General features: G+C 32.4%; 1 protein-coding gene across 1 annotated transcript; it reads left to right on the plus strand.

The window, feature by feature from the left end:
- Window positions 1-1,742: 1,742 nt before the first annotated feature.
- On the plus strand, window positions 1,743-4,544 carry LOC149255210 (growth-regulating factor 5-like). Its single transcript, XM_089460385.1, has 3 exons — window positions 1,743-2,739; window positions 3,123-3,537; window positions 3,734-4,544. Exons 1-3 carry the CDS (start codon window positions 2,502-2,504, stop codon window positions 4,185-4,187), a joined length of 1,107 nt encoding a protein of 368 aa, XP_089316511.1. The 5' UTR covers window positions 1,743-2,501; the 3' UTR covers window positions 4,188-4,544.
- Window positions 4,545-11,897: the final 7,353 nt, after the last annotated feature.

Here is an 11,897-nt window from a genome sequence, read left to right on the forward strand (position 1 = left end):
TTATTATTATTTTTTAATTTAAATTTTATTCTTAATCATTTTAATTCCAAACAATTTTTAAAATTAATTATATATGGAGTAGTTTTTAAATGTGATTTTTTGGATTTTCAAGTGGATGTTTGGTTGGAATTGAGCCAAAATATTTGTGGCCATCTTGATTTGTGTTGTTTAAACAGATTTCTATTGCATATATGAATTCAACGTCGTGAAAAACCCTTGCCACACTTTCATGGTGAAGAGTTCACCTTTCAAACTTGTGATTTCAATGAATCCTTACTAGATTCTAAAAACATTAGATTAGAAAATAAATCAGAGAACTTTCAAAAAAATTAGGCTACTCCCTTTAACATGTTTATATATTTTAAAATAATTAATTTTTTATTTAAATGTTCATAGTTAAACCAAAAACCTTTTTTATTATGAGATTTATTCTCATAACACTGTTAATCTCTAACAAAATCTTGAACAAATGTCCCTTCCCCCAATTTTAACACCACACACCTGTTTAACTCCATCAACCTTCCTTTATACAATACTATGCAAATACCAATTAAAATTCTATGAATATCAATTTAATATTTTCCCATCTTAAACTCTAAAACGACAAAACAATACAATAATGTAGAAATACCCGTTAAAATTCTATGAATATCTATTTAATATTTTCCCATCTTAAACTCTAAAACGACAAAACAAAATTATGTTGCATATCCTACTTCCTGATCATTTTCTTGAATTGTGAATGGAATGAAATATAATAGTATTTTTTTCTCGTCCTACTTTATCGTTTTGCCATTTCGCTTCACTTTAGACAAAGTTGATGAATAAATTCCGACTTGTATCAAAACTCTTATCCATTACATTTTTATTATAATTTGCAAGATATTGAAAACGAGATGGATTAATAAATCCATAGATTCTCTCAAACCATGCCATCGCCCACACATTGAACGATGTGGGAGGACCGAAAGAAGCCGATTTTATAGGAGTAGTCTTTAACGCGACTTTTTGAACGTCTTTTCGGCGATTTTTTCCGGTGAAAATCCGGCAGTAATTTATTGGAATCCAATTTTGATAGCTAATTTCTGCACAATGAAACCGTCCCAGGGGTTTTTCAGGGTGCTGAATCCGAATATGCAGTTAAAAAACCATTTTAACTGCAACAAATCATGATTTCATCTCAATTTCTTCCGCCGGATTCCGTCACCGGAATCTCAAAAAGTCGCATTATAGACAACTCCGATTTTATACTCCCAAACTTATAATAAAAAAATCCACCCAACTTACAATAAATTTTATTCTGCTTTATAGATCCTGGTTGAGGCGAATCTCCACTGCCAATGTTGAACACTCTTTGAAAATCTAGGACTCAGAAACGGGTTGCCCAGGTTCACAAATGCACACCCGTTAGCCTCTGTCCATTCAGAGGCAACAGCAGAGCATTTATGGCTCATGTGCATAGGTCTGCTGCCAGAACTTGAACTTTGTAATCAAGCAGCAGCACAAACAGAGCACATTGAATGCGAAAGTGTTAGTAGATTAGCAAGGGAATTAAGTTACCTGAAATATATGGTGTCCTATCTACACAGTATCAATTGGAATGTCCAACAAAAAGCCTGAAAACAAAAAGGACAGCCTGACCACCACACCTGTCAATGGCCTCGATTTCCTCACAAGAAACCATTAACTTAATTATCTCTCATACTTTATAAGCATAATCATAATAACAACAAGACAGCTGGGTTGTTTTTTAATGACCCTCGTCCTGCCTGTAAGATCTGCCTCTGATTGTATTTTCAGAATCGTCGCTGAGGTGAGTAAAGAGGTCATTTGAATGTACTTGAAGCTTGTCTGGGATTGTTCTTGCTCGTCATAAAATTTTGCCCTTGCCTTCCCGCCTGTAACCTGTCTTTTCCCAGTGTTTTGGCTCTTGCATTGCTTGCTGCCCGTTGGTTTCAAAAACTGCATTGTATTTCTCACAGCATCTTGTTACCCAGTCACAGAAACTGCTGCCCATTTAAAGAATACCCCCTCTTCTGCACTTCTGATAAAAGTCAGGCGACATGTTTCAGTAAAGCTGAACCCAATCACACGTTCTCTCAACGGCAGAAAATCCATTTCTGAGTCCTGGAGGTTGTTGTGCATTCTCAAGCTCAGCGGCAGCAGCAGCTTGCAAGTGTTTTAGTCAATTACCATCGAATTAGTATGATTTGCCCGAAAGTAGTGGGGGTTTGTCTTGTGTGTTTTAGGGTTTCATAACTAAGAGAGGCAAAATTTACTAATGCAATCGGGTGGTTTGAAAGGGTTTAGCATGATGTTATGGTAGAAGAGGGCCAGGAATGGTAATGAAATACCAGCTTCTACTAGGGTTTCCTGCATGGATCATTCTTGAATCCTTTCTACCCATGTTGCCAACAGCGGCCGGAAGTAGAACAAGTCTCAAGTTTATGCAGTGGGTTTTTTCAAGCAAAACAGGTTTGATTTGTAACAGCTAGAGATTAATGCATTTGATGCGTATGGGAGGAGAAACTATGAACTATCACTCTGGGATTCAAATGCACGGAGCTAGGCCTCCTTTCACTCCAGCACAATGGCAGGAACTGGAACACCAGGCATTGATCTTCAAGTATATGATGGCTGGAATCCCTGTGCCTCCTGATCTCCTTATTCCTATCAGGAAGAGCTTGGAGGCTATCAATGCCGGACTGTTTCATCATTCACATCATATTCATCCCAATAGTAAGATTTTCACTGTTGCTGGTTATGTGACACAATCCCATTTTAAGGATTTTTTTGGCATCAATTTAGATGCATACAGAAACAGTATAAATACATATATATAAACCCTAAAGGTCAATCTGGTTATATGTTGAAAATAGTATGGAGAGACAGATTGCAATGTAGTTCCAGTACACTCTAGTAAGTCTTGGCATTCAAATCTGCAAACTGTCCGGCACCTGAATATGCATATGTATTTTTATTTATTTATTTATTCTGACTACCCTTGTGGATGTTAGGTATGCCTAGACCTCGATTCAAACGATGCTACTGATAGTTTTAGTGTTGTTATTATTGTGTGATAGAACCCAATATAATCTATTTTACTTGGGCGTTTTTTGCAGTACCTTGGAGCTCTCCATTTCAGTTGGGCTTTGCCAAAAACTGTGACCCAGAACCTGGTAGATGCAGAAGAACAGATGGGAAAAAATGGCGTTGCTCAAAGGATGCATTTCCTGATTCAAAATACTGTGAACGCCACATGCACAGAGGCAGAAATCGTTCAAGAAAGCCTGTGGAAACACCCGCCTCTCACTCCTCATCCCTTAGTCTCTCAACAGCTAGTGCTCGCAATAATAGCATTCCATCGATCACAAACAATACACAGTCACATGTACCCTTCGCCACCCCCTATTCCACCTCTCGGCTTGCAGGAGCAGGAATAGTACCACCACCTTCTTCTGCCAACAGCAACAGCAGCAGCAACAACCAATTCAATACTGATGTAGGATCGTATTCACTCCCCAGCAAAGATTACAGGTATATTATTGCCATATCTATAACAAAAATCATGCAATGCTACTTAGTTTTGTGGTTCAATACACAGGTATATTGTTCAAAATAACCGATTCTTTCATAGGAATCCTAAGAGCTTATTGGAGAGCTATATAAAATTGATCTAGGGTACTTATTTCTTTAGACTGGCATTGGCAAATTTCTTGTTTGATTTTATTAGGTATATGAAAGGAGACATCGATGAGCATGTGTTCTTCTCCACTGAAGTTTCTGGGACATCTAGAGGTCTGGGTATCGATTCCCAGTCAATGCTCAGTTCATCTGTGGACAGTGGATGGCGTTCCTTGATGCCTTCAAAAGTGAGCCCATTCAGTTCCCAGTCCAGCTTCCCTACTGATGCTGCTACAAAGCAGCAACATTCCTTTTTAACCAGCAGTTTTGGAGGTGTGCAGGATCAGCCCGTGAATGTTAAAATTGAACAGCAGCCTCTGAGGCATTTTTTTGATGAGTGGCCAAGATCAAGGGATTCATCTACTCTTTCATGGACTGAATTGGATGAGGACAGATCCAATAGGAGCTCCTCCACTACCCAGCTTTCCATTTCTATTCCAATCACCTCTTCAGATTTCTCAGGATCCTCCAATTCCCGTTCTCCTACTCGTGGCTGCAAGTAAGTATTAGTTCCTTTTATGTGATACAATCCATTATGCCCAAACATCATGTCAAACCCTAACAGTACTTTCTATCTATATTAAAAAAACCCCAAGTATTCACAAATCACTTCTCACAAGTGGAGATCTGAACCTCAGTTTTTTAAACTATTTGGTTCTGTGTGACCTGCAGTTTCTACAATATAGTTTCCATTGATTGTATTAGATAGATTTTAGATTTTAAACGTTTTCAAAGGCTCATCATGTACATCAACTTGTGAACATTGGCAGGGATATTGTTATTCAGTTACTTTTTAAAATTCTGTGCTGTTATTTCTTTAGTTTTATAAATAATGATGGTGTTCTACTGTTCATGGTTGATTGGCTTGCAAAATAATGATGGTGTTCTACTGTTCAGGGTTGATTGGCTGATTTTTCTGTGAATAGTCTTTTGATATCTTGCTATTTTATGTTTGCAATATCCAGTCCTCCAAAAATTCTAACTGACAGAAATAGAAACTGAACTAATTTATATTTGTATTCATAAATTATAGTATTTAATTGATGTTAACAACTGTAGAAATTTCAATTAGAGGCCGAATTTAGAGGCCCCATATGTATAGTTGGGCTTAGGGCTTAAAAAGACTGTATTTATCGAAAAAAATCATTCTAATTTCGGATTTTTTTGAACCTAAAAGCCTATTGTAATCAAATTCCCTTTTGAACTCCGGGCTGCCTTATTGACAGTGAGTACACTTATTGAGCTCGATGAATATATTACGCGAGTGCGCCACGAGTCCAAACTTTCCTCTTTTTTCTTGCTTTTTGGAGTACGTGTAGGAAATGTTCAGCAGACAATTATTATTTGCATGGATTATGCTACCTAATGTTTATTTATTTATAGCAACACTTATCAGCATTGTCAGTTCCACTGCATTCGCAAGTAATACTTTGAACATCTTTATCCGTTTGAGAAGAGCTTCAGTTTCGATTCAAACTTCTCAGATTACACGGTCGAGTAGGCTAATCAAAGACGAGCATGGGCTCGTTTCTTAAGGTAAAAACACACCAATAACTTGTCTGAAAATAATTCAATTAGATAGAGGGGAACCCAACTTATACTGAACATATTCAACAAGTATGGCTGCTAGTTGAATCAATTTAAGAATTCAATTCTCTTTGTGGTGCCATTTCAGTTATTATGACTGTTCTACATGATGCACCGAAGCACCAAACTAGCATAGATCCATTATAATCCCAGATATATTAAGCTATATTATATTCCAGCACAGAGAGGGATCAGAACTCGATCAAAGATTTAAGGTTGAGATAGATCTATGTTATATTTCTATTTAATATCTTTTTGACATCCTTAGGTTTCAAACTGCCAAAAATTTTTCCTTCTTTATTTATATCAGTATTATGTATATTAGATTACACCTCCACCTCTCTTCTTACCTCCACCTCTCTTCTTCCTTCCGCTGTAGGAGCACCCATCTTCTCTTATTGTAATAATAATAACATGTTTTGGTGATTTACTGTTTGGTAACTAGTTTAATGTCTGACACTAGTTTAGATATAAAGCTTTAGCATGTAACATGCAGTTACCAGTGTGTTGGATAAAAGAGTCATTGTTATATCTTATCAAAGGCACTTATTCAATTGTGTGTGAGCTTTCTTGCACTTTACTTAATAAGTTTTTGTTATCTTAACATGGTATCAAAGTTACTTGGGATTTGAACGATATAGCCTTGCCTCTATTTCTTTAAAATCATGGGAAATTCTTTTAGGTGAGGGATTGATCGTCTGCCTGCCCTAAGCTTATGAGATGCTTGTCATATTACTTCCAAGTATGGATGGTTACCTTGGATACAATGTTTTGAGTGAATAGATTTCTTTTTAAGTGATATAATTCTAGTTTAATAGAATTCATGAATAGTTTTACATCCACATTTTCCTATTCTGGTCATCTATATATTTCAGTTCAATAGTGTTTTTCTATTTTGGAGGATTGATTCGGTTTTCTTTCAAGATTAATTCAATTTTCTTTTCAATCGCTATAATCACTACTTGTGAAGAAAAAAGTTGATTGAAATTCTTAGGGAAAAACTAGTGGCAGGAAGATAGTTAAATTAGCGACTAGCATTTAGAGATTCAATGTGGAAATGCAAGCAAAAATATAACAAAGCGTTAATTTTTTCTAATTGCAGAGGAGACCAGTTAATTTCAAATTCATGGGATATTTGCTTTTCAAATCTATAAAGAATCAATGTTTGAACTTGAAAGGAAAGGATGAATTTTTGGTGGTTAACAATTATGTATTTATATATAGTTACATGGATTTGGTTGGTATTAATTATATATTTATTTATATTTATTTATACTAGGATATGATAGGGTAGAGTATTTACACCTTAATAAATTTTGAGCAATGAAATTTTTATCGGAAGGCAAGTTCTTTGTTCTATGTATAAAGGGGTAAAATTAAATTATTAATATTTTTTTCATTAATTTGTCCTCAAATGAATGAGACGATGATACTAATTAGCGGCTTGAGAAACCGTGAGAGATTTTACACGGGGTAAAATTAAATTATTATATTTTTTTGTTAATTTGTCCTCAAATGAATGCGACGATGATACTAATCAGCGGCTTGAGAAACTGTGAGGAGATTTCACTAGCTGTAAAGGGTGCAATTAAACTAATTAGCGGCTTGAGAAACTGCGAGGAGATTTCACTATATGTAAAGGGTGCAATTAAATTGTATTTTTGGTTAGTTTGTTCGCAATCCAATGAGACTAGCAGGTGGATTGAGAAATTTGTGGGGGAGATGAGAGTAATGGGTGGCTTGAGAAACTGTGGGGGTAGATGAGAGACTAGTGGGGGTAGATGAGACTAATGGATGGAACAATGGGAAGATGAGTCTTGAGAAATCGTAGGGCTTGGGCCAATACCAATTCATATTCATAGTTAGATTGGTGTCCACGGAGTTTTTCTCACGTGGATTGGGAAATTTGTGGGGGAGACAAGGATAATGGGTGGCTTGAGAAACTGGGGGTAGATGGGAACACGTGGATTGAGAAATTTGTGGGGGAGATAAGAATAATGGGTGGCTTGAGAAATTTGTTGGGGGAGAAAAGAATAATGGGTGGCTTGAGAAACTGTGGGTAGATGAGAATAATGAATGGAACAATGAGGATGAGTCTTGAGAAATCGTAGTTATACCAATTCATAATATTTATAGCTAGATTTGTGTCCATCGAGTTTAAAAAAAGTTTTATAAATTATTTTATTAAATTATTATTATTAATAGATTTGTGTCCATCGAGTTTAAAAAAAGCTTTAAGATAACACCTTATTATAAATTATTTTATTAAATTGTTATTATTATTAATAGATTTATTATTTTATTAAATTGTTATTATTATTAATAGATTTGTGTCCATCGAGTAGAAAAAAAAGCTTTAAGATGATACCTTATTATAAATTATTTTATTAAACTGTTATTATTATTAATAGATTTGTGTCCATCGAGTAAAAAAAAAAGCTTTAAGATAATACCTTATTATAAATTATTTTATTACACTGTTATTATTATTAATAATATGTCCATCGTATTGAAAAAACACTTTAAAATGAGACCTTATTATAAATTATTTTATTAATTAAAAAAAAGCTTTAAGATAACACCTTATTATAAATTATTTTATTAAATTGTTATTATTATTAATAGATTTGTGTCCATCGAGTTAATAAATTTATGTCCGTCATACCTTATTATAAATTATTTTATTAAATTATTATTATTATTAATAAATTTATGTCCATCGTATTAAAAAAAAACTTTAAAATGACACCTTATTATAAATTATTTTATTAAATTATTATTATTATTAATACATTACTTGCTACATGGAAGCACATAATTAGGTTGTAAAATTAATATCTATATCTTACTTTATAATTGGGTGGTAAAATGAATATCTAAATTGAGTTGTAAAATGAATATCTAAAATATTGTAAAATAAATATTTAAAGATTTAAGGTCTTTAAAAGATTGTAAAATGAATATCTAAAAGATCTTTTAAAGTATTTAGAAAAAAAATTGTATCCATTATTATGACAATGAAATTAATATCTATGCCTTACCTTTCCATCTAAAGATTTAAGGTCCTTAAAAGATTGTAAAATGAATATCTAAAAGATTTAAAGTCTTTTAAAGTATTTAGAAAAAAGATTGTATCCATTATTATGACAATGAAATTAATATCTATGCCTTACCTTTCCATTGGATTGTAAACCTACAATTGGGTTGTAAAATAAAATGAATGGATTGTAAACCTACAATTGGGTTGTAAAATAAAATGAAATTAATATCTATGCCTTACCTTTCCATTGGATTGATTGTAAACCTACAATTGGGTTGTAAAGGATTTAAGGTATTTAGAAAAAAGATTGTATCAGTTATTATGACAATGAAATTAAATTAATATCTACGCCGTACCTTACATTGGCAAATAAATATTTAAAAGATTAAAGGTATTTAGAAAATGAATATCTAAAAATTTAAAGTATTTATAAAATTTAAAGTATTTATAAAAGATTCAAGGTATTTAGAAAATAATGTATTTAGAAAAATATTGTATTAATTATTATATTTAGAAAAATATTATATTAATTATTATAACCATGAATCATAGATTGAGCTCTTTACAATTTGGGTTCACATTACGAGGCTTTAGAGATGCATGTCATAGTTGTTAGAGATGCACTTTATGATTGTTGACTAAGATGAGCCTTTTATTTAGAAAAATATTGTATTAATTATTATATTTAGATAAATATTATATTAATTATTATAACCATGAATCATAGATTGAGCTCTTTACAATTTGGGTTCACATTACGAGGCTTTAGAGATGCATGTCATAATTGTTAGAGATGCACTTTATAATTGTTGACTAAGTAGAGCCTCTTATGAGGGTTGTGAGGGGGATGACACTATTTATATGACTCATTGGATAGTGTAATGCATGACTCCTCACTCCTTAGATAGTGTAATGCATGACTCCTCATAAGCATTACACTAGCACCAAGTTGTAAGTACAAAGATGCATATTTATGACTTTAATATTATATAAAAAAATTCATATTTATGATTTTAATATTATATGGAAGAATTTATGTGAATGTTAAAATGTTGAGGTTCATATTAGGCCTTGGCTTAGTTAAGTTTATTTTAGTGTGTTTAATGCATCCAAATACCTTACAAATTTAATATAAAATAGGATATGATAAAGTTGTATATCTATTACTTCAATATTATATGGAAGCAGTTATGTGAATGTTAAAATGTTTGAGGTTCATATTATACCTTGTTTTAGTTAAGTTTATGTTAGTGTGTTTAATGCATCCAAATACTTTATAAATTTAATATAAAAATGGGATATGATATAAGAACAATGACAATGGTATATTAAAATGAGATATAATATAAGAATAAAGATAATGGTGATTTGAATTCAGAAATTGTTTAAAAATATTAAATTACATTATATATGTATAAATTTTATTATTAAGAAAAAATGAAAAACTATATGTTTTAAAGGTTGTAACTAAAAATGAATACATCGGAATTTTGTAACTATCTCCATTTCCATCCTAGATAATGCATAATCAATTAACCAAGTTTAGATCTTGGTGCGCTATAATAATGAAAAATGAGATATAATATAAGAACAATGAGAATGGTTATTTGAATTTAGAAATTGTTTAAAAATATTAAGTTATAAAGTGGAACATTATATATCTGTAAATTGTCATTAAAAAAGAAAATGAAAAGCTAAATGGATTTAGAAGTCATAATTAAAAATGAATACATTGGAACTTTGTACCTATTGATTCTCACCATCTTCTTTATTAGAGGACATTGTCTTCGATTTCTATTTAAAAGTTATAATTAAAAATGAATACATTGGAACTTTGTACTTACTAATTCTCACCATCCTCTTTATTAGAGGACACTGTCTTCAATTCAATTCCTATTAGGGGCATGCCAACTTTCAAAGAAGTACGCAAAAAAAACAAACGTTGAATCATGTGTCGTTGGGGGTTTTCATACAAACACTGTCTTCAATTCAATTCCTATTAGGGGCATGCCAACTTTCAAAGAAGTACGCAAAAAAAACAAACGTTGAATCATGTGTCGTTGGGGGTTTTCATACAAATCCATGTCCATGTAGAAGAGTGTTTGAATTAGTGGAAGAATATTTTTTAGAAAGGAAGAGGTTCATAATAAAAAGTTATTGGAGATTCTCACTAATAAGAAAAATAGATTTATATTAAAACTTAAAAAAAAACAATAAGAAAATGAAATAGGAGGAATTGTATAACTAGAGCCATATTTGGAAGGATTGAACTAATATCGCTTCTACTTCACAATGTAGTAATACTAAATTAAATGAATTGTTGTTATAAAAAATAATAAGAAATTAAATGAATTGTTGTTACAATTAAAAGGGAGGAGATGGAAGATTACCTAATGCATGGAACTTCCTTTGTGAGGTGGGAATTTTATGGAGTTGGTTGGAAAAATATGGAGAGTAAAAATTTATTAGGGCAACCTTGAATTGAAAAGAGATATCCAGCCGAGGCTAAACCATTAATGCAATTTTGTAGGTGTTGTGTCACCTAACGTGATGATCATACTGGTGACATTGCCCACCACGTAACTTCGATTACCGTAGAACTATGAAGTGAAGTGGTGTCACATTACATTATATCCTTAAAGTGTGTGACGGAAAAAGTCATGTGTATTGCCTTGTTACTATAATATTTGTGACCTAAAGGAGTGACGCTAAGTAGGGTGTGAGGTGGAAGGAAGTTGCAGATATGCAACTAGCTTTTGAGATACCAAAGTATTTTAATTTCCATTATTAATGATAAAAGAAATTAAGAGATCTTTTACTTTATTGATTTCGCTGAAGAGTGCTTTCGTTAAACTCGTTGAATAGTCTTGACATTAACTTCAAGCTATGCATTTAGAGTGGTCGATTCATACTTGTAATCTTTGTCTTTTGGTTTAGGTTGTTATTGTGTGAGGAGAGTTTTAGTCTTTTTTCTTTTTTTTTTTGGGCTGGGAAAGAGTTGTATTTTTTAGTGGAATGATTATATTTTAAGATAATTATATTGATTATTTGTTTTAACATCAAATAGAGATAGTTGGTTGAAGCTTTTTAGTTATCTCTTGGGGTTGAATGGAGAGTTTGTAGTTGAAGGGTTTTAGGAAGTGCATTTTGGTTTGCAAATTTAGATGGAAGTATGTTTTTAGTGAGTATAGACACACACATACATTTGTTTCTTTTTCAAGACTGGGAAGTAGATTAGAAAGAAATATGAATCTAGGAAAGCTATTGAAAACCACGTTTCTTTCTAATCTACTTATTAGCCTTGAGAAATAAGGAAATATTGTACTTTAAAATAATTGTATCGCGTCTTTCCTTCACCATCAAATAGAGACGGTTGGTCTAAGCCCTTTAGTTATCCCTTGGGGTTGGATGGAGTTTTGTAGGTGGAAGGGTGCTAGAAAGTGCATTTTTGTTTGCAAATTTAGATTGAAGTTTGTTTTTAGTGAGTATATACAAAAACACATACATTTCTTTCTTTCTCAAGACTAAGAAGTAAATTAGAAAAAAACATGAATCTAGAAAAGTTACTTAAAATTATGTTTCTTTC

This window comes from Pinus tabuliformis, chromosome 7 (genome assembly GCF_031772625.1).
Source record: "Pinus tabuliformis cultivar Carrire ecotype Pingquan chromosome 7, CPIR1, whole genome shotgun sequence".
Classification (NCBI taxonomy): Eukaryota; Viridiplantae; Streptophyta; class Pinopsida; order Pinales; family Pinaceae; genus Pinus; species Pinus tabuliformis.

Excerpts from the sequence above, each read along its gene's own strand:
- LOC149255210 (XM_089460385.1), top strand. The coding sequence starts at position 2,502 with ATGCATTTGATGCGTATGGGAGGAGAAACTATGAACTATCACTCTGGG. Across the intron at positions 2,740-3,122 it reads ACATCATATTCATCCCAATA|TACCTTGGAGCTCTCCATTT; the intron begins GTAAGATTTTCA and ends CGTTTTTTGCAG. Across the intron at positions 3,538-3,733 it reads CTCCCCAGCAAAGATTACAG|GTATATGAAAGGAGACATCG; the intron begins GTATATTATTGC and ends TGATTTTATTAG.